Genomic DNA, 23,007 nt, shown 5'->3' with positions numbered 1-23,007 from the left:
ATCTGTGTCACTCAAGCGTCAGCGCGAGTATCCAATTTTACATAACATAGTATTTACAGGCATTGAGTACAACATAAATAAGATAACCACAAAGATACTCAATATTGTGTTGGTAGAAACATGCCAGGTTCAATATGTTGCAAAACAGTCCGAAAATTACAACCAAAAACAAATAAAAACAATGATAAGAGGAAAACTTACCAAACAATTGTTCACATTAGAAAACATGATTAGGTCCCTCTACTATAAGACATAAAACAGCAGTAAACTGCCTTCAGCCTATCTTCAACCAAGGCAGCATGTTAAAGTTTTGAGTTTTGACACATTATTATTATTATTATTATTATTGTTATTATTTAATCTGTAGTTTGGTGCATCATAAATTTTATCTAAACTTTTTGAAAAAAATACAAAGAAACTGTTGAGTTGCCCAGAAATAATGATGTCAACTGTGGTATTTGATTGAAGCAAGGTCCTAAAAAGGTGAAGAAAAGCTAAACTGCACACCGGTCTTGGCTCGATCGTGCTCATGCTGTCTCAGTATGTGGCAGTAGTTGATCTAAACGATTAAACAAAAACAAATCATCGGGTTACTAAAACCAAAATGTGTATAAACTCGTAAGTAGTGATGTAAATGAACTTCACAATTCACAAACTCTAAGAAGGCTTGTTCGTGTCCGTTTGTTTTAAAAATAAGTTAAAAGACATACAAACATAAAACAAATAACATTAATTTTGCTATATCTCTGTCTGTGTCCATTCCTTTATACATAACTATTTTATTAAATCAATTTATCAAATTTAAATGACATCGGGTCAAAATTGCATAAATGGTCCTTGTAGTTTAACCATATTGCAAGTTTGGTTCCCAGATTTAGAAATTGCTAAGTTAGTCTAAACATTTGTGAGACGGTTGCACGTTTAATCCCCACCGTTAATCCCAGTAAGTTTTTAACAGAAAAGTGAAGGTATATTTGTCATTTTACATTTTCTCTTGTATTTATTTGTTTAAAACAAAATATGTATGCAAATTTGGTTAAAATATCTGATCAAATTTAACAAATGATGAGGTCAAGAAAGAACACTAACCTCCATGCGAAACAATTTAGTCGGTACAATAAGCCCAAATCCAGCAGAGCAACGGAACGAATCACGGTACTTTTGGAAAGAAAAATCTCTAAACGAGTTCTCGGTTAATTTGGTAAGACTTCCAGCACAAGCAAACGCATGTGCATGAATATTAGCATCTCTCAACACCTTCAAAGGAAGATCAAAAGAAAGATCTGCAAATGCAGTAGCTGCAAGGTCTCCACCTAGATAATCCCGTTCAAGATTTGTATCTTCAGAATTTGTATTCACTTCCCTTTTGGGCTCGCTTGGGCCCAATCCTCTAGTCTTGAAGCCCAGTAACGATGTAGGCCCGCCCAATGTGCAAACAGGAGACGAGTTCCCGCCCAAGAAGAACCGGTCGGGTAAAGATGTAGGTTTGTTCAGGAAGTCAGTTCCCCATGGGAAAAGAGCACCTCCTGCAACTCCAAAGTTTAGGGCAGTTCGGGCAAACCCGAGAGGTAAAGCATAACGAAGGTCAAACTCCTGTGCAGAATAATTAAAACAACAAAATATCTGTTATTTAGATAAGCATTAACATTGTTCAACAGAGATCAAGAAAATCAGAATACGTGTTTATTAGAACGTTAATCACTTAAGCCTGTATACGAACCGAGCGAGCACGAATGGAGCATGTTGACGTTTGTGCTCACTCTTTTAACTTTAACCGAACAAATAAGCAAACTCAAACAATTAAACCAACATATTTTCTTGTTCGTGTTGATTTTTGTCAGTTCGTTAACGGCAAACACGAAAAAACATAACTAAATAGCGATGAATGAACATAGCTGAACTAAAACCAATTAAAAGTAAATATGAACAATGTGTTGGGCCTAAAAATTTATTCAAAACTAGACAAAACTGTAATGACTCTAAAAAATTCAAATGAGTACATTAACGAACGTGAACGAACAAACTTAAAAATGGTAAACTAACAAAAATAAATGAACGTAAACAAACGTTCATGTACATAAATTAACGAACAGGACATGAGTTCATGTTCGTTTGTTTAATTAAATGAACATAATCAAACTTTCGACCAAACAGTTCACTAAATGTTCGGTTCGTTTACTGGCACACAGTCGAGCACCATATTAAAAAGCCATAGTTTTACCTAAATGCTACCAAACTTAACTGTCATGTATTAATCACAAACAACAATTTACTCATTTATGATAATTAAGAAAACATAAATTTCACAAATACGTTACAAATGAATGTGGTTGCGTTTATTTGGGTTAGTTTGTTAATGGTATAAATGAACGGTTCAAGAATGAACATAACTAATCAGAGATGAACCAACATAACTGAACTAAAACCAACCAAAAGTAAATATGAACAACAATGTGTCGGGCCTAAAAATTTATTAAAACTAGACGTCTAGAATAAACTGCAACGAGTGAAAAAAATTTAAATGAGTAATGAGTATATTAACGAACACAAGCAAACAAACTTAAACAATGGTAAACTGACAAACATAAATGAATGAACGTAAATGAACATTTTTAAACATAAATGGATAAACAAGACACGAGTTCAAGTTCGTTTGTTTAACTAAAGGTACTTAAACACTTTGTTCATGTTTGTTCGTTAAACAAGTGAACATAATCAAACTTCCCGCCACACAGTCCACTAAATGTTCGGTTCTCGTTTAGAGGCGCACAGTCGACCACCATATTAGAAAGCCATTGTTTTACATAAATGCTACCAAACTTAACTGTCATGTATTAGCCACAAACAACAAATTACTCGTTAAGATAATTAAGAAAAACATAAATTTCACAAATATGCTACAAATTGAACATAAATCAAGGATAAAAAATGAAGATTTTTAACTACATGCTATAATAAAAAATGGCATACGATGACCACATACCTGGCGAATAAAACGCAAGCTTCGATAATCAGGAAAAATGCCACCAAGTTGAGAAGTAGAAACAAATGCAAACCCTCTAGTTGGTCTAAACGATGAGTTCCTTCTATCAAACTTAAACGTGTATTTCAAATGCGAAAGTAAACCGTGCCCAAGTTGTTTCCTTATTGACTTTGAAGCCATTAGAGACGGGTCGGTCAACGTGCGCCAAGAAAGATTGTATGCTAGGTCATGGTGCTTGGTTGATAGTAGGCCCAAAGACAGGCCCAATGATTGTTCTTTGTAAGAGGAGAATTTCAGCCAATCTTGAGAAAGCAGGGATATGCGGGCCATAACAGGAGTGAACAATCTCATGAATCTCGGTAATGATACACCAGCACTAACTTCAGATGCTTGGTCCCACCCGTAAGATAAAGAACCGTCCCAGAGATCTCCATACCCGTATAAGTTTTTAAACTTGAGTGATCCCTCAAGTGACCAAGATCTAGCCTGCATAATCAATCAAAAAAAATATATACATTATATAAGAAAGTAAAGAAACTGAAGGAAATAAATCGTAAAGTGTGCATCATATATAAAGAATGTTAAACAAACACAAATTAAGCACAATGATATTTTTGTCAACTGAAGCTATATACATATTACATAACAAACAGTAATAATTTTTTTATCTTCTTAAAACTGATCCACTCTAAGTTCACGCAATACAAGCTATCAAGGTCATCATCTCAAAATATTTATCTGCTTAAAGCCAGTTTAGGAGTTGTAGTCTAACGTACCCTATATAAACCGAGCCATGGTTAATTACTGTAACCAAGTTTTTGAGTTATATTTTCTTAGTTATAATAAAAAAGTGTTTGGGAGTTATCCAAATTTCGCGTTCTGTGTTCAGTGTTCATATCAATTCAGTACTTGAAATAGAATTATATCAGTTCAAAAATACTAAGTTCATACAAGATTACATCCTTCTACAAAGTGCCAAAGTAATGATAAACTTTTAAGAACTAAACAAAAACAGATAATCTGATATATAAACTAAAAAAACTGATCTATCACTCCAAATCCAAAGCGTGTTAATGCCTGCTAAGAAGCCATATAACTTTAACTCCAAAGCAACCAGACTAGGGTTTACTTTTGTTTACAATGATACTATCACTATCAACTTCTCTGTTGAAGGTGCATGAAACCAAAAACCAAACTGAACAGAATTTACAGATTTTCATTTTTAATTTTAAGTAATTTATAAATATTTAATAAATATGTTAGGTAAAACATTTTATAGCCCAAACTTATAATAATCAAATAAAATTACCATACTGATTTAGGCCCAAATTCATTAATTTTTGTCAAATTTAATTTTCTGACCCAAAATTTTCAGGCTCAAATGACAAAACCTAAAAAACCGAAACCAAACGGTTTTCTAAATTCGAAACACTGAAGTTTTGGTTTACGTTTAAAAAACGGTTTTCTAAATTCAAAAAAACACGTTTTCATTCCTTTTGCTTTTGATACATTTGGGTCCCTTGCCCCCGAAGCTATTATGTTTTAGAAAAGAGTTCTAACTTTGTGTTTAGTAGGATTGGTTTTGCCATTTAAAAGGGGCTGGCGGCGCAACTTGTTGCCCGCTTACCCACCTCTCTATTGTAATTGGATCCTTTTGTTTAGTATATGAATGAGCATGTGATTTATTAAGTTTACGATCGGATTTAGCTCAAAACCGACCCAAACCAAAACGTGCACACCCCTACACATACATAGGCCATCAAAATTACTATCATAAACATTACAAAATGCACATTGTGAATTAACAACCTAACTATTAATATGTTATACTATAACAATACCTCCGGCTTCGTAAATATGCCAACATCACCAGTGACAGGGTTTCTAGCCTCCACAACTTTCACAACCACATTACATGTCCCAGCCAGCTCGGGCGGCCCCGCATCAAGCGTGATCTTCACCGAATCAAAAACATTAAGCCCCTGAAGCCTCGCATTGGCAACCGTGGCTGCATGAAGCAGTTCCTGAACCGACGTGGCAGTTTTCAAGGCTTCGATTTCAGCTTCGATTAAAGAGTCCTTAGTCTTGGTGTTTCCTTTGATCACCACGTCGTGGACTCGTAAAGGAACTGTTTCGGATGATATCCGGTGAAGGGTCTGTTGTATTGTTTCACGTTCTGGAGTTGATTCTGATTCTTCGTCATCTTTGTATTGTTCTTGTTCTTGTTCTTGTTGTGGTTGTGGAAGTGGGTTGTCTTCTTCTTTTACCATTGTGGGTGGGTTTTGCTGCTGATGTGCAATGTGTTTATGTTCGGTTGTGATCGGTGATCAGTTGATGTTGTGTCTGTCGGCTTTGGGCTAACCTAAAGGATTTCGGTTTGGTTAACTTTTTAGACACGATAATTACTTACTTTGGGCTAAAAATAAACTCAAATTTTCAATTAACATTTTAGTTGTTTTTTTTAGTCTAACCACGCTGATGCTTCACGGCAACGTTGTAGAACTTGTTAGATGCTTCTCAGACGATGTGATAGAGATTATCGATTAATTAGATTGAAATTTATATGTAGTTTTTTGAAATATACAAATATACATAGACAATTTTATTTGATTGAGTTGAAATAACGGTTAATCAACAACTAATCTAATCGACGAGGTAGGGACTAGCAATTAAATGGGAATTAATTGGAGTATAGACGAGATTTTTACAACCATGCTCCAGGGTCGTGATGGACCATGTGGCCATGGCAGGCGCTAAACACCACCTTGTAGGTCCTTTGAACGCATCTCATAACTTATCTTGGATCAATATGTGTTGTTAGCTAGCGGAAATCACTAACAACACTCGGATCTTGAATCTTGTGTTTATTTACTATAAGTAGTAAGAGTTAGTAGGATAAGGTAGAGAGATAAAGTGTATTAGTTTGAAAAATGAAAGTTGGTATATGAGAAGTTTCACTATTTAGAGAAACTCTCAAGCACACACATTCTAATACTTAAGACCCAATGAGCTTTTATACAAAATGGCCTTGGGCCAGTCAAGAACAAATTAAAATGACATATAAATATTACAATCGTGAACGAAGCTAATAAATGCAAAAGACTTAAACGTGAGTATACATATCAAAAGGTTTGGGGGCATTGATTAGTTGATTATTAGCAAGATAACGAACAAACTTGTTGAATCGCTCAACTATTCGATCAGTGTTCACCTGAGCCTTATCTTCAAGGGTTCTCAACGGGGACTTGTATAACTTCATGATATCGCTTTGCTGAACCACATTAACTCATACTCATCAAAGAATCAGAAGGATTTGTTCCCCTTGTAGTGGATCACGGTTCACCAGTTTCACCATCAAATTCCCACGACATAAAATCTGAAAGAGCGGTTCTCCATGATAAATAAAAGGCCCCCATTTTGTACTTTCAGATCTTTCGTCTTTTGCTTATTGCTGCATCAAGTTAGGTTGGATGCTTGTAAGCTTTCCCTATGTTGAGCTTGTAGTTGGGGTAGTCCTTGTTTACCTGCTTCTTAATTGATATGCCTTTTAAACCAACCTTCAAGCCCTTTTGTCACCAACACATTCCCCTGCATATTTAGAGAAAAAGTTCATGTCTAGATGTGATAGTGAGTGCATCTCCGTGTCGCATGTAGGTTAGATCTCCATTTTGGCGTCTGATTTCCCATTTCTCGCATTCGGCGTCCCATTGCTGTACATAATCAGGGACTCATCATGGAAAGCAACATTTCTTCATTGAAACTGTGACATTTTTTTTGATGCAGTGCCACTTCCTTTTGATTAGCTTATGGCTTGGGGTAGCGTTAGCAACTTGTATGACTGGCTCAACAACATTTGTAGCGACGGTTGAAACTGGATCATTAGTTTGATTAACTTAAAGTTCTGCATCGGCTTCTGGATCCGGTGAAGCTAAGCAGTAGTCAGCCTCATAATCTGAATCCCAAGACCTGACTCTAGCTTATTGACACAAAACTGCAGTCTCTCAACTTCCGCACTTCTCTCAGCCAATGACAGTGCCTAATCCTTGAGAAGATGCTGTTGATTAGTTGTCTTTTGTTGCAGATTAGCAGTCAACACCACATGCCTTGCAATATTCTCCTTATCCCTCAATATTTCTTTGGCAAAAACCTCCATTTGTTTTTTTGTTTCTTCCCCACTTCAATCAAAATCTTCTCCCGTTCACCCCTTTTCTTGTTTGATCTTCCAGATCCACTATCCTTGTAGGACTCTGTTTTGTATTTTAGTCTTTCCTATTTTCTTAATCTATTCACGATGTGTTTAGTTATCTTGTCGGTTCATTTATGTATGTTTGGGCCTAAGGCCATATATTGAGAGCTTATTGGGCCTTTATATGGAAAGAATAGTATGGCATGTCTTCCCCTATATAAAGTGAAACATGCACATACTAAACACAACCTTTGGAAAATAATCTTATCCTTAGTTCACCAACTCCTCCACTACTCTCTCTTTCTTACCATTTTGGAAATAACCCAAACACAAACAAGATCCGAAATCTTAGTTGGTTACTAGTGATTTCCGCTACCTAGTAAGTGAGATTGATTCAAGAACTTAGTTGTATGATCCGTTCAGAGGACCTACAATTGGTATCAGAGCTTTCGGCTCTACTAGTTGTAGTTCGTAGGTCACAACCTTGGATTTTGTTCTTGTTTGTGTGTTGAAGACTTGTGTTCAAGTGTTGAAGTGGGTCTTCGGGTTCACTTGTTAATATAGTTGTGTGTACAAGCTTGAACTATGTTAAAGTGTTGTTTGTAGTCTGTAGGTTTGAAGAAGTGTGTTCTTGGGTTCTTGAAGGTGTTTGAATTCAAGAAAGATTGTTGGTTAGGCTTGAAAATTTGTGGTTTAAGATCTACAAAGTGTTCATCGGGTTTCTTGGTAGATTAATCGAGTTTCTATTTTTGGAAAAAAGTGTACTTTTCTGAAAATTCGTGATTCGTGAATTAAGTGAAATCGTACTTTCTGGAAAAACCAATCGAATCGATTATAAACCATTCGAAACAAATCCACAAACCAATTGAATCGAGTTTGAAAACCAATCGAATCGAAATACAAAACCAATCGAATTGAGTTTTTATTTGATTAGATTTCTTTTTCAATTCGATTTGATTCAAATTCCTATTCGATTCAAATTTCTATTACATTCGATTCAAATTCTATTCGATCTGATTACCATTTCGATTCAATTCTTTTTGAACTCGATTCCGAACCGAAACTGTTTGACTCCTAACTTGTTAAAAATTATGACAAACGATCTCGAGATGTTGAAAAGCTGTATGATGTTGGAAAATGAGGCCGGTACCACCACAAAACCTCCAAAGTTAATGTCTTTTGACAACAGCTTTGATGATTTCTGTAACATCCTAAATTTTCATATTTAATAAAAGAAAGTCGCGTTTAGTTATTGGGCGGAAATAATTAACTAGTGTTAAATAAAGAAAGGGTCATGGACTTAGATTGATCAAGATGGGATTATGGATAAGATGGGATTAGGGTCCATGGGCTTTAAGGGATATAAATACCCCTTAAACCATCCTAAAACCCTAATGCTCATTTCTTTCCATCTTATTCTCTACACACTCAAAAACACACACACCATCCACACTACCTTGCGGCCGAGAGAGAGAAAGAGGGAAAATGAGAGCAAGCGAAGGTTGGATTTGATAGATCTTTGCTATACGAGCCATACACAAGATCTAGAGTCCATAAGCAAGCTAACCGAGACCGAAGAACGCATAAAGGTAAGCCGTTTTACCTTTAAAGTTTACGTTTTTATAAACGTTTAGTCTTGAAACTTGAACCTAGTCTAGATCGGGTATAAACGATTATTAAAGTAGCAAACTTGATGTTATAAATGAACTTACGGCTGTATATGACACGTCTAAAATAAACTCTAGATCTAGTATTAAACGTTTAGCCTTAAAGGTCCATGCTTATTGTTATAAACGGGTTAAGTATCGAGTCGGGGATGTTTGGGAAGTGAATGCGGGTTATACCAAACCTTTATAAGGTGTCGGGGTTATGGATGGGTCAAATACGAGCCAAAACGAGGCGATAGGATTGGAACGAGTGGCTGTAAACAAACCCGTAGCCACTACTGAATAACTTTGCCCAATAAGTTCGCGAGGTATATAAGTTCGCTAACGCTAAGTTCGTCTGTGGTTAACTTCGCTACCTGCAAGTTCGTCTGATGTCAAGTTCGCCATTGTTAAGTTCGCATGATGCTAAGTTCGCTTACTGATAAGTCCGTTTACTGTTATGTTCGCTTAACATAAGTTCGCTTACAGCAAGTTCGTTTAATGCTAAGTTCGCTTAACTTAAGTTCGCTTAAGTTAAGTACGCTTAAGTTAAGTTCGCTTGCATTTAAGGTGACGAATCAGATAGCGAATCAGACTTAGTTCTTTATGAAGAATGGGTTAGCGAATTAGAAAATAAATTAAAAACCTAATGGAAAATGTGTTGAGACAGTTAATGTAAATAAAATTTTTCCAAGCTGACCTCAGGGGCTCTGCCCCTTGGACCCCACTAGGGGCTGCCGCCCCTAGACCCCGTTGCCAGGGGCGCTGCCCCCGGACCCCCGTTCGTTGTGGGTTATAATTGAACTAGAAACACAATATAGATAACGATAGATGATTGATACGTGTAATTGTTATACAGTTAGCCGTGCACAGCTCAAGAAAAGGAATAGCTATAAATGGTGAATGTAACCGTATTCAGGTGAGTTGCTAGCCCCATTCCTTGTTATGTTTTTCGGGGCTGTGTGCATACTCGATGTGATCAGTTAATACATTTATCCTAAGTGATAAGTGTATGCCCTATGTGATATATGTGTACGGTATGAATGATTGCTTGTCGGTACGTGAACGATCATCGGATATTGCATGTACCGTTAGGTTATAAATAAAGATATGGATATTGTATGTATTGCAGGGATGATTACTTGTCTATACATGAACGATCTTTGGATATTGCATGTATTGCCAAGAATAGCTATGATTGTCTCCTTATATGGATATTAAATGATAACTTATATACAGAGTTCCCTATACGGATAATATACAGAGTGTTCCTTTGATGGAAAGCATAGTGTTCCTTTAATGGAAAGCCCCGTGTTCCTTTAATGGAAAGCATAGTGTTCCTTTAATGGAAAGCCCAGTGTTCCTTTGATGGAAAGCATAGTGTTCCTTTAATGGAAAGCATAGTGTTCCTTCTATGGAAATATATAGGATGTTCCTTCTATGGAAAATATATATATAGAGTGTCCTCTTATGGAGAATATAAATAGTAGGGTAATAGTAATAGTTCTTTCAATAGATATTATGTGACGTCCGCTTATGGATACTTATACAAGGATAAGATATGTATGTGTGTAAGATATGTGTATGTATTGTATGTCGCTTGATTAACTAGAACTCACTCAGCGTAGCTGACTTTTAGTATGCACGCAGGTGAATATGATTAAAGAGCTAGCATGAGGTTGACACATGGCATGGATCGAACGGCTGGCATTTGAAGATGGAAGAAATGATATTTAAAATGTGATTTTTAAGTTGGTTTTAAAGAAAAGAATAAATGTTTTTTAATTAACGGTTAAAGTTTTATATTCCGCGAAAGTTTTAACAAACTCTGATTTGTAGAACTATGTTTATGAGTAAATCCGACGTTAAAGTGAGGCACCAGGAACGGGGCCTTACAATTTCAAATGGAGATTCAAGAATTATATTAGAATGACTGATGCTACTCTCCTTCAATCCATTGAACAAGGGCCTCATAAGCCCGTGACCTTAAACCCTGATGGACCTGTTGATACTCCTATTGAAGCCTATGGGGATGAGGACTAGAAACTGATTCAAAAGGACCAAAAGTCTTATTGAATTCTTAGCGTTTGTTTATCAGCTGATGTTGCTTAAACTTTGAGAGAAGAAACATCTGCTAAAAGACTTTAGGACTCTTTTGTTGATAAATTTGAAGGAAACTTAGAAATGAGAAACAATCGAAAGGAATGTTAAAGGAAGAATTCAACATGTTTAATCACGTTCAAGGAGAATCTGTCGGAAATCTCATAGGGATATTTGAGAAGTTAATCACCAAGATGAGAAGTGTTGGAATTTACAATGATCCGTCTGAAATCAATTACAAACTGCTAAATTCGCCGCCATACACTTGGAATAGCAGTGTCATTACCATCAAGAGATCTACAAATCCGCAAGTTCTCTCACTTCAAGATTTGATCTCTACCATCAAGTCTTTTGAGATGGATGACAAGGTCAGACTGAACAACCATGTGAGCTCTCTGAATCAAGCAGGGATTGCTACGGGTTTAAGCATTGCTTATGCATTTCTCAGCCAATCTCACCCAATAGTTCACTCAGTTGATGGTGTAAAGTTGTATACTGTTCAATCAACCAGCAATCAAGCCCTCAAAACATCCTCTTCATCAAGTCAGTCTTCCCCAACAAGCTCCGGTCCATTCTAGAATGTTGTTGACAAAGCTATTGAGCAAGCCATCAAGACACATGGAATAGGCAAACCAGCAACAACCAAGCCTAGCAGTTCTAGTCAACTCGCTAATGTTGATGATTCTCACATTGCTCTCTTCCACACCTTTATGGCAAGTCATGAACAACTGATGTAAGGAAATCTTTTACCTCCATCATTTCAATAAGGAGATATACTTGGCATCAATGAAAGGATCTTGAGAAGATGGACATCAGGTATCATATGGCCATGGCAGTTCATAGAGCAACCAACTTCATGAAGAAATATGGGAGAAACAACTTCACGGACTCCAACATCAAGAGCATTGGGTTAGACCATGGTCAACATCGTTTCTACAACTGTAATGAAACTGGACACTTTGCTAGAGAATGTACCAACCCAACAAAACCAACAAATGACATACATAGGTCACTGATAATGAGAATGGAAAGAGAAATGGCAAGAGGCCAATGAGTCAAAGTTCAGGTCAAAGAATTTCACGAATTGGTCAAGGAAATTCAACTTAAAGGGAATTCAAGCTCAAAATCCAGGGCTATCTTCACTCAGACTGCTTAACGACTGGGAAGATGATCAATTTACTGATATGGTAAACCCATTGAATATTGCTGGGATGACATTTATTGACGAATTCATGGCTTCTTCAAGATCTAGACCAAGAGGAACCCCGCCACTCCTGAAACTCCCGAGGTACACAAAAACCTTTGCTTCGAAGCTTGCATAAATAAAGTAGAATTCTATAGAGAACATAATGCTAATGTGATTAAAGAAATTCAAAGCATTAAACAGTTGAGTGAGGAATATAAGAAATCCGATAAGATATATACCACTAGAAGCAAAACTCATCGTCATGGCAAAAATTCAGGGTAAATTCTTTCAATCCACTAAAATCATTAATTTTTTATGAAAAGTGTATAGCCGAGTTAAATGCTAATATTGAGAAACTAGAACTAGAGATTTCTGAAAGAGAATTACCGTATACAAATTTGAAATGGCGTCTGATAAGTTAAATGGCATCATTGGAGCACATATGGGTGTGAAACAAAAGACAGGTCTGGGATAAGAATTTGTGGCAATACCACCTCCTTTTAATGACAACTACACATCCATACTCACTTTATTTTCAATACCCCTCTCGAGGAGGAAATGGTCTATGGAGTTGGACATATGCCAAAACCAAATATATTTGTTCCTCCTGTTTCAAAAACAACTGATCCAATGTTAGTGCCTGTTATTTCTAATGGTAATTCATGTTGTTCGCCAGGTTGTGTAGAAGAAAGTGTGTCGGTGGAAAAGGACATGAATTGCAACGAAAAAAGAAAATCAAATTCACTTTTTGTTCATGATGTGAATTTAAAACCATTTGTCAAATCTGTCTGTAATAATAATAATGCTATTTCCACCCAAAATACATTGTCTTCATCTTAGGATGTTGATGTAATTCGTGAAAGTGTTGATGTTGGCACTTCTCACGTTATTTTAAATGAAAATATTGATGTTATTTTAGATAGTGACTGTGAAACCGATTTTGAGGAAAAGCTTGTTGATAATCGTGAAAATTTGAAAAGGCTTGTTGATGTGAACATGCCAAGATGTTCATCATCAATCTGTAAGTCTGAAAGTAGTTTAGATAAAAACAAAGTTTGTGAAATCAAAAGGCTAATACTTCATGTAAATATGTTCCACCAACTAAACGATTATTTTCTCAAACAACTAATTAGGTAAAAAAAACCTCAACCATACAACTTCTATGGTACAACTATTATGGTCAATATCAAGAGAATTACTTTAATTCTAACCATGTAAAGGATTTTGGTAATCATGGTTATGATCCTAACAGCTTCTACAATCATGTTCCTTTCCAAGGATCACCTTTCCAACCACAACAACTATATTATAGTTTGGATGAATTCTATGGTGCTCATAGAAGAAAATGTTGTTTTATTTGTGGTAACCCATCTCACCTTCCAAGACATTGCAAGAACTGACATAAACAACAGAAAGAAATGAACAACCAGTTTAATCAGTCTCGTTCTAAAGCTGCACCAAGTACAAAAACAAGGACCGATCGATCTGAAGGTTTTGCTAGTGAAATGGACGTGAGATCCAAAAACTCCAAGAAAGTTAGAAAACCTTTTTGGACAACCAAAAAGAAAAGATCAAAAAGGAGTTCAAAGACTGAAAAGTCTAAGATCTCACAAAAACAAATAAAAAAAGGATCCTAAGTTCAAAAGATAAGAGGATTTTGTTTTAAAAACATAAGGAAGACGACCCAAAAGATCTTCTAAAACCAGAAAACATGCTTCTTCTTGGATTCCTAAGGATTGTTCTTCTGATTTTGAATCACCACAACACTCCAATTTTGTTAGAAACAAGAAAAATTTGGTGACTTCATGGTTGATCTTCCCGAGACAACTAAGTCTCGGGACCTATGTCTAATTAACTACTAATGTGCGTAGGGTTAGTCAAGAAGGCCTGTCAATGATATTTGGTACTTGTTTTGGGTATTTAAACATCTTTAACTTAAACCTGACAATAACCTGAAGCCACCGGACGAAATTTGGAGTTCTTGGAGCATATTTTCGAGTTTCGTGGTGATTGTGAAGGCATGAGAACAGCCGGTGAAGAGCTTTACGTTCAAGATCGAAGACTACTACGGGTTTTATCGCCTTCAATCTTTCGTTTCTCATTATTTCCCCATGTTTTCAGTTTTATTTGCTTTGTTTGATTTAGACTATATGATGCTAGGCTAAACTTCATAAACTACCTAGGTCATGATGAACCTTTGTTGGGTTTGACTTTGATTGGGATTTCTTTTCCTTATGGAATTTATGTTCTAAGTGTTGGGTTTGAATTAATTGATGCGTATGATTGCTTGGTTTTATTTACTTGGATTCATTGTTTCAAATTACCCTTGGTGATTGTTTCATAAGATAGGGTTTTGTTAGGTCACTTACTGTGTGTTCTTGACTAGTTTATGATTGATATGTATTAAGATCATAGAAACAATAAAACTAATTAAATAGATAAAAGTAAGCTGCTAGCCTAGAAAACTGTAAGCTGATAGGTTATTGAAAGATCTTTGTTGGTCAGGATTGCTAGATTTAGTTCTTCGTAAGGTGTCCGTCTATGTTTGATTGTCAGCTTAGTCTATTAAGTCAATTGAGTCTGCTTTGCTATCTTTGATTTCCGCGCTGTAAGGTAGGATTTCGTCATAAAGATACTTAGACATAAATTATTAAATAACCGTAAGGAAGTTTAATTCATAAAACTGGTGAGTCTTAAAACTTGTTAGAAATCCATAGGTGTCTTCTTAAAGATCAATGGTCCTGTTCGGGTTTTCTGTCAAGGGTTTATTTTACGATCCCAGTTCCATAACTTAAGTTTCTCATTCGATTGATTGCCGTAACATTGGGGATTCTAGCCTTGGTAGTTATTTTCATCATCTGAGTTAATCTAAGTGTTTTAATAGTTTATTTTAATTTATTTAATTAGGGTTAAGTTTACAATATTTAATTAATTAGGTTTTAAGTAATGATTATGTTTTATTATATTTTTATCAATTAGGGTTAGGTTTAGTTAATTAATAATTAGTTTAAAAAACCCCTTCAAACATTATTATTAAATAGTCACGTCTTGTAGTTGAGTCTAATTTTCTAGTTTCGTAATTTAAAGAGTCTCGTGAGTTCGATATCCGGACTTACTTAGCTGTACTAGAGTCGATCGGTACACTTGCCGGTTAGTAGTTTAAAGTTAAGTTTAAGAGTCTAGAATTATTACTTAGTGTCTAGATTAGCTTATATTTAGTTAATAATTATTTTACTACTTTTACCACATCAAGTTTTTGGCGCGGTTGCCGGGGACTCTTGGCGATTGCGTTATTTACTTTGATTAGACTTACTTGCTATATACGTGCTATTTGTGTTTGTTTTTGTTTTGAGTCGTAGGAGTCTATTTGTCCGTGTCTTTTTATTTATTTTGAGTCGTAAATATGTGTGAGATTCGTGGTGGACCCCATTTTACGCTTATATGTCCACAATATGTGGGGTGTTTGGCACATCATTATGCTAACCCTTCTGTGCAGCCGGTGCAAAATTTTTCACAGGGACCTTTTCCGTATTATTTTGATAATTCGTATCAGCAACCTCAACAAAACCAGGAGCAGTGTTATGATCAATTTTCTAAAAGCCTTTCTGATGAGGATGTAGCTGCTATGGGTAGGATAGAAAAGATGTTGGTCCAATACATGGCTATAGATACCCAAAAGATGTTCGTTGAGCATGATACCATCTTTAAAAATCACCAGGATATTATTACAGATCTCCAACGTCAAGTAGAAGAAATTTCTAGGAGACTAGATGAAGAAGATGAAATGGAGAGGTTAAGATCCTTGGAATATGTTGAGCAGTCAGATGAGGAGATCACTCAAGTAACGGAGACAAAAATGGATGTTGAAGTCCCACCTCGGGTTTCACATGCTATTATTGATTTTTGGAGTGACTCTGATGATGAGATAAACGAAGAAGAGTGGGTTGCTTATCAGATGTCGTTAATGAAGAAAGAAGAGATAGAGGATGAACTGGATTTGGTAGATTCAATTGAGTTGATGTTTGGTGTTGAGGATATGGTTAAGGTTGATAATGAGCTTAACGAGGAAGATGAATTCCTGAATCTGGAGTTGGATGGATTGTCGGATTATGACGGGGGAGACACATTGGACGTTAATGAGGGTGTTGCGTTTTTCGAAGCCCTACTTGTAGAGGATAGTGTAGATGAGGATGTGGTGTTAGAGGAAGAACACTATTGCCGGCCCGTGGACTGTGTTTTGAATGCCTATAGGGAATTCAAACCACGGGAGAAGGTCGAGGATGAGAAATTACCTGAAAACCGAACTTGCGTATACTTTAGGCGACGGTCTACAGGATAAGGCCATTAAATGTCAAATACGACCAGTCTTCTCAATATTTACAACACATTCGGCTCTTGCCAGGTAAGTTTAAATATAGGTGGTCTGACCCGTTAATGATTTTTAATTCTAAGTTAATATTTTGCGGTTCCATCATTGATATGTTACTGCTTGATAAATTCCGGGTGGAAATAAACGGGTTAGATAGGGTCCATATTAAGGAGAAAACTCCTGATTAAGTTCAAGTGTGGGGAGGTTCCGCGGGGTTTGTATAATTAATCGAGTCACTAACGTAGTTTTTTGTAGTTCTTTTTTGTTTGTGTATTTTTGAGTTTTGCTAGGTAAAAGAAAGATTGAGTGAACTAGAGTGATGATCCCCAAGGAAGAGTATACGAAAAAAGAATAAGTGTGGGGATATTTGATATAATGCTAAATGTTTATGTTTCCCGTGCATATTTTAATTAATATTTTAATTGTTTTTGTTCGTTTTTAGTCGAGATTTGTATACTACTAACATTTTTTATGTTTTGTAGGTTCCGGGATTTGATCATGATAAAAAAGGACGAAAAACGAGTTAAAAAGAGCCAAAAACGGAGATCCGGAACGCATCAAGAAGGTGCCAGAACAGAAAACCGGTGAAACCGGGCCGGTCTAACCGGCCTCCTTGGTAGAGTACACCGCGCCGCACGACCGGGGAGGCCAAAGCCTGTCGCGCGGCGCCTAGGCAAAGCTGATGGATTTTTTTAGTTCGTTTTTGTTACTTGTTGGGCCTTGTTTTGGGTATTTAAGCATCTTTAACTTAAACCTGACAATAACTGAAGCCACCAGACGAAATTGGGAGTTCTTGGAGCATATTTTCGAGTTTCGTGGTGATTTTGAAGGCACGAGAACAGCCGATGAAGAGCTTTAAGTTCAAGATCGAAGACTACGGGTTTTATCGCCTTTAATATTTCGTTTCTCATTATTTCACCATGTTTTCAATTTTATTTGCTTTGTTTGATTTAGACTATATGATGCTAGGCTAAACTTCATAAACTACATAGGTCGTGATGAACCTTTGTTGGGTTTGACTTTGATTGGGATTTCTTTTCGTTATGGATTTTATGTTCTAAGTAAAGTGTTGAGTTTGAATTAATTGATGCGTATGATTGCTTGGTTTTATTTACTTGGATTTATTGTTTCACATTACCCTTTGTGATTGTTTCATAAGATAGGGTTTTGTTAGGTCACTTACTGTGTGTTCTTGACTAGTTTATGATTGATATGTATTAAGATCATAGAAACAATAAAACTAATTAAATAGATAAAAAGTAAGCTGCTAGCCTAGAAAGCTGTAAGCTGATAGGTTATTGAAAGATCTTTGTTGGTCAGGATTGCTAGATTTAGTTCTTTGTAAGGAGTCCGTCTAGGTTTGATTGTCAGCTTAGTCTATTAAGTCAATTGAGTCTGCTTTGCTATCTTTGATTCTCGCGCTGTAAGGTAGGATTTCTTCATAAAGATACTTAGACATAAATTATTAAATAACCGTAAGGAAGTTTAATTCATAAAACTGGTGAGTCTTAAAATTTGTTAGAAATCCATAGGTGTCTTCTTGAAGATCAATGGTCCTGTTCGAGTTTTCTGTCAAGGGTCTATTTTACGATCCCAGTTCCATAACTTAAGTTTCTCATTCGATTGATTGCCGTAACATTGGGGATTCTAGCCTTGGTAGTTATTTTCATCATCTGAGTTAATCTAAGTGTTTTAATAGTTTATTTTAATTTATTTAATTAGTGTTAAGTTTAAAATATTTAATTAATTAGGTTTTATGTAATGATTATGTTTTATTATATTTTTATCAATTAGGGTTAGGTTTAGTTAATTAATAATTAGTTTAAAAAACCCCCTTCAAACATTATTATTAAATAGTCACGTCTTGTAGTTGAGTCTAATTTTCTAGTTTCGTAATTTAAAGAGTCTCGTGAGTTCGATATCCGGACTTACTTAGCTGTAATAGAGTCGATCGGTACACTTGCCGGTTAGTAGTTTAAGTTAAGTTTAAGAGTCTAGAATTATTACTTAGTGTCTAGATTAGCTTATATGTAGTTAATAATTATTTGACTACTTTTACCACATCAAGCTTCGTGAGTGGATCTGCAATGTTTTGATCAGTGTGAACTTTGCGAATACATATATTTCCTTTTTCAACTTCATCCCTTATGTAGTTGAATCTCCGCTCAATGTGCCTAGTCTTTTGATGTGCACGGGGTTCCTTGATTTGAGCAATCGCACCCTCGTTGTCATAAAAGATTTCTAGAGGATACTGAATGGTACGGACTACCCCTAGATCGGCAATGAACTTTCTAATCCATGCAGCTTCTTGAGCTGGCAAGGAGGCGGCGATGTATTCTGATTCAGTGGTGGACAAGGTACCACGTCTTGTTTTGAACTCTTTCAAGAGACAGCACCACCATTTAGAACGAAGACATATCCCGATTGTGATCGAGAATCATCTCGATCAGTTTGGAAACTCGCATCAGTGTAACCCTTTACAACGAGTTCTTCCTCACCAGAGCCATATATCAAAAACATATCCTTAGTCCTCATAAGGTATTTCAATATGCTCTTAACCGCCATCCAATGGCTGGTTCCCAGATTTTGTTGGTATCTACTTGTCATGCTCAAAGCGCATGACACATCCGGTCTGGTGCAAATCATGGCATACATGATGGATCCTATAGCAGATGCATATGGTATTCCATTCATTTTGTCTTGCTCATCTTTTTGAGCTTGGACATTGAGAAGCACTCAATATTGTTCCTCTTTAAATGGGTACGAAACCTTTCTCAGAGTTTTCGATATTGAACCTTTTCAAGATTTTGTCAATGTATGCACTTTGATTCAAACTTATCAACCGCCCTGATCTATCCCTATAGATCATTATTCCCATAATATAGGTGGCCTCACCAAGATCCTTAATGGAAAAACAGCTTCCAAGCCAGGCTTTTACACCTTCCAAGGTTGGAATGTCATTTCCAAATAGTAATATGTCATCGACGTATAATATCAGAAAGGTAATGATGCTCCCACTAGCCTTTTTATACACACAAGCTTCATCAGCGTTTTTGATGAATCCAAATTTCTTCACTTCATCATCAAAACGGTGATTCCAACTTCTAGATGCTTGTTTTAATCCATAGATTGATTTCTTCAACTTGCATACTTTATTAGGATGTTGTGGATCGACAAAACCTTCCGGCTGAACCATATAGACATCTTCATTAAGATGCCCATTTAGAAAAGCAGTTTTGACATCCATTTGCCATATCTCATAGTCATAATATGCGGCTATGGCAAACAATATCCTTATAGACTTTAGCATCGCCACAGGCAAGAAAGTTTCATCATAATCAACCCCTTGAGTTTGAGTGAAACCCTTTGCTACAAGTCTAGCCTTATAATTATCCAAGTTTCCATGCATGTCAGTTTTCTTCTTGAAAACCCACTTACTTCCAACCAATTTGGAATTAGGAGGTGGAGCAACCAAGTCCCATACTTGGTTGTCATGCATGGATTGCATCTCAACGTTCATGGCTTCCAGCCATTTATCACAATCAGATTGTGACATTGCATCTTGGTATGTGGTGGGTTCATCAGAATCTACCACACATCATCCATCCATGAAAAATCCATATCTTTCAGGTGGGGTGCTAATTCTACCAGATTTGCGAACGTTTTGTTTGTTTGGATCAACCATTTGATCATCATCAACAACCTCTTGTTGATTACTAGTGTCAACCAAACGTGTATCGGCTTGTGGTTCTCGATCCTCTTTGAGTTCCACAGTTCTATTTGCTCCTTCCCTAAGGAACTTTCTTTCCAAGAACACAGCCTTTCGAGCAGCAAACACTTTATGCTCGTTTGGATTGTAGAAATAATATCCCATCGAATCTTTGGGATATCCTACATAATTACACATAGTGGATCGACTTTCAAGTTTGTTTCGGGTGTTGTTCTTGACATAAGCCTCACAACCCCATAACCTTAAATATGATAACGATGGAACCCTTCCATGCCATATTTCAAAAGGTGTCCTTTCCACTTTCTTGGTTGGTGCCATATTTAGAATACGGGCTGCGGAGATCAATGCGAAGCCCCAAAATGATAGAGGTAATGAGCTTCTAGCCATCATGGATCGAACCATATCCAATAGAGTTCGATTCCTTCTTTCAGACATACCATTATGTTGTGGTGTTCCGGGTGGAGTAAGTTGTGAGACAATCCCACAACTCCTTAGATGATCTAGAAATGCATCATTGAGGTATTCACCTCCTCTATTTGATCGAAGTACTTTGATTGTTTTTTTGAGTTGATTTTGTACTTCATTTTGGAAGACTTTGAACATTTCAAAGGCCTCACCTTTGGGTCTTAACATGAAAACATACCCATAGCGACTATAGTCGTCAGTAAAGGTAATGAAGTATCTTTCACCATTCCTTGTCATTGTCTTAAAAGGACCACATACATCTGAATGTATGATACCTAATAAGTATTTCGTCCTTTCATTTGTTCCACTAAAGGGCTCCTTGGTCATCTTTCCCAATAAACAAGATTCACACTCATCAAATGAATCATCATTTGATTTCAAAAGACCATTCTTTTGAAATGTACGAATGCAATCCTTGTTTATGTGACCGAGGCGACAGTGCCAAAGAAAAGTTTTAGTCAAATCCAATTTGAGTCTTTTGTTGTTAGCTTGGTACAATGAGTTGTCAATGGATGTATTATCATGAACAAATTCATAAATTCCATTAACCGACATTGCTTTAAAATAAAAGACATCATTCATGAATACATAAAAACCATTGTTTACAAACTTGAGATCATAACCAAATTGTCTTAATACAGAAATAATGATAATATTCCTGGTCAAACTAGGAGAATACAAAATGTTTTTCAAAAGAACTTCCAAACCATTCGGAAGCTTCAAAACATAATCTCCTCGGGCTTGGACGTCAACCTTTGCTCCATTGCCTATGAAGTGACTTATATCTCCTTTCTTGTAATCATTTCTTTTTTTGAACCCCTGCAATGAATTGCAGCTATGATTTCCACATCCGGTATCCAATACCCATGTGTTAGAAGAAATAACATTAAGATTAATATGGATCATGAAAGTTGTACCTTAGGTTTGCCCCGCATCCCTCTTATCTTTCAACTCTTCGAGATAGGTCGGACAATTTCTCATCCAGTGACCTATCTCCCCACAACCAAAGCACGGATCCTCAGCGCTAACCTTTAGCTTCTTAGGTTTGGGTTCCTCCTTTGCCTTTCCCTTGAATCCCTTCTTGACTTGCCCCTTACCAACGGCAACCTTTGCCTTTGGTTCTGGGCGAGGCCTCTTCTTCAAGCCACCCTCATTGATCGTGAGAACGGGTAAAACCTTTTTAACCATTCCAGCTTCGGCTGTCTTAAGCATTGCGTGAAGCTCACCAATGCTTTTGTCCCATCCGTTCATGTTGTAGTTCATAATGAATGTCTCAAACCTTTTAGTTAAGCCGTTTAGGATCAAATCCGTGGCTAACTCTTTTGAGACGGGACAGTTAAGCCGTTCAGGCCGATCAATGTGGCTTTTCATCTTAAGTACATAAGATGAGACATATTGGGTTTCTTCCATATGGCATGAATGAAGTGCTCGAACCGTTTCGAAGCGCTCTACCCTAGCTTGAGTAATGAACATTTCCTTAAGCTGGGTGATTATGTCATACGCCCCATGATTCTTGAAATCCTTTTGGATCTCGGGAATCATTGTTCCCAACATGAGGCAAGAAACTTGCACCGAATCCTTGGTGTATTTCAACCAATCCGCATAGGCATCCAAGTTGTTGACATCGTGTTCATCGGGAATAGGATCGTCCAAAATATAGGACTTCTTCTCTAGCTTGAGAAAAATTCTCAAGTTTCGATACCAGTCCATAAAGTTGTTAAAGTTTAGACGATCATTTCCCAAAATGGATCTCAGTGATAGATTATGCACATGAGGGATAATAGCGTTCTGAGGATTGTTTGCGGCTATCTATAAAAGAATTTAACAAAGTTCAATTTAGTATTTTAGATATCAATAAATTTTAATCAGTAATACCCTTTAATATCTTCAAGACAATTATTGATTAAAATCTAGAACCCAGCGTTTCATCCAAATAGTAGTTAGGTGACCTTTATCCCACTATTCGAATTAACAAGGTAGTCAACGTTTGACGATTGCAACCCTTTGCAACTTTTAGTTTTATGGGATCGGTTAAACATCATATGTTTAGTTGGCATGTTTAATCCCATCAACACCTTTGAACGCCATGTTTCGGTGACCCTATAACATGGTTTCCAATTCAAGTCGTCCTACTTACACACACGTGTGAGTTTACACATACAAGTGGTTAGGTGACCTTCATCCCACAAGTATTGTAAAACCACCTCAAGATCACAAGTTTTCTTTAATGTGTGTTGGTACATGTTTGTCAGTAGTTCATAGTCTAGCATTTGTAATCGAGTCTGTAATGTAATTATGTTTTGATTATGTTTAGTTTGTAACACGCGAAGTTGTCAACAAGT

At 36.5% G+C, this 23,007-nt stretch overlaps 1 protein-coding gene across 1 annotated transcript; it reads right to left on the bottom strand.

The window, feature by feature from the left end:
• Positions 1-345: 345 nt before the first annotated feature.
• LOC143567863 (uncharacterized) lies at positions 346-5,253 on the bottom strand. The gene is made up of 4 exons (XM_077054159.1): positions 4,825-5,253; positions 2,984-3,469; positions 1,090-1,593; positions 346-559 (listed from the first exon to the last, which is right to left on the bottom strand). The coding sequence occupies exons 1-4, from the start codon at positions 5,251-5,253 to the stop codon at positions 476-478; spliced, it is 1,503 nt and encodes a 500-aa protein (XP_076910274.1). The 3' UTR covers positions 346-475.
• Positions 5,254-23,007: the final 17,754 nt, after the last annotated feature.

The sequence above is a fragment of the Bidens hawaiensis genome, unplaced genomic scaffold, assembly GCF_021521415.1.
Source record: "Bidens hawaiensis isolate Kalapana, Puna unplaced genomic scaffold, B.hawaiensis_p1.1 tig00023662_1, whole genome shotgun sequence".
NCBI lineage: Eukaryota > Viridiplantae > Streptophyta > Magnoliopsida > Asterales > Asteraceae > Bidens > Bidens hawaiensis.
Note: the sequence above shows the minus strand (reverse complement) of the source record. Positions and strands in the feature narration are given on the sequence as shown.

Excerpts from the sequence above, each read along its gene's own strand:
- LOC143567863 (XM_077054159.1), bottom strand. The coding sequence starts at position 5,253 with ATGGTAAAAGAAGAAGACAACCCACTTCCACAACCACAACAAGAACAA. Across the intron at positions 1,594-2,983 it reads GCTTGCGTTTTATTCGCCAG|GAGTTTGACCTTCGTTATGC; the intron begins GTATGTGGTCAT and ends TATTCTGCACAG. Across the intron at positions 560-1,089 it reads CTAAATTGTTTCGCATGGAG|ATCAACTACTGCCACATACT; the intron begins GTTAGTGTTCTT and ends TTAATCGTTTAG.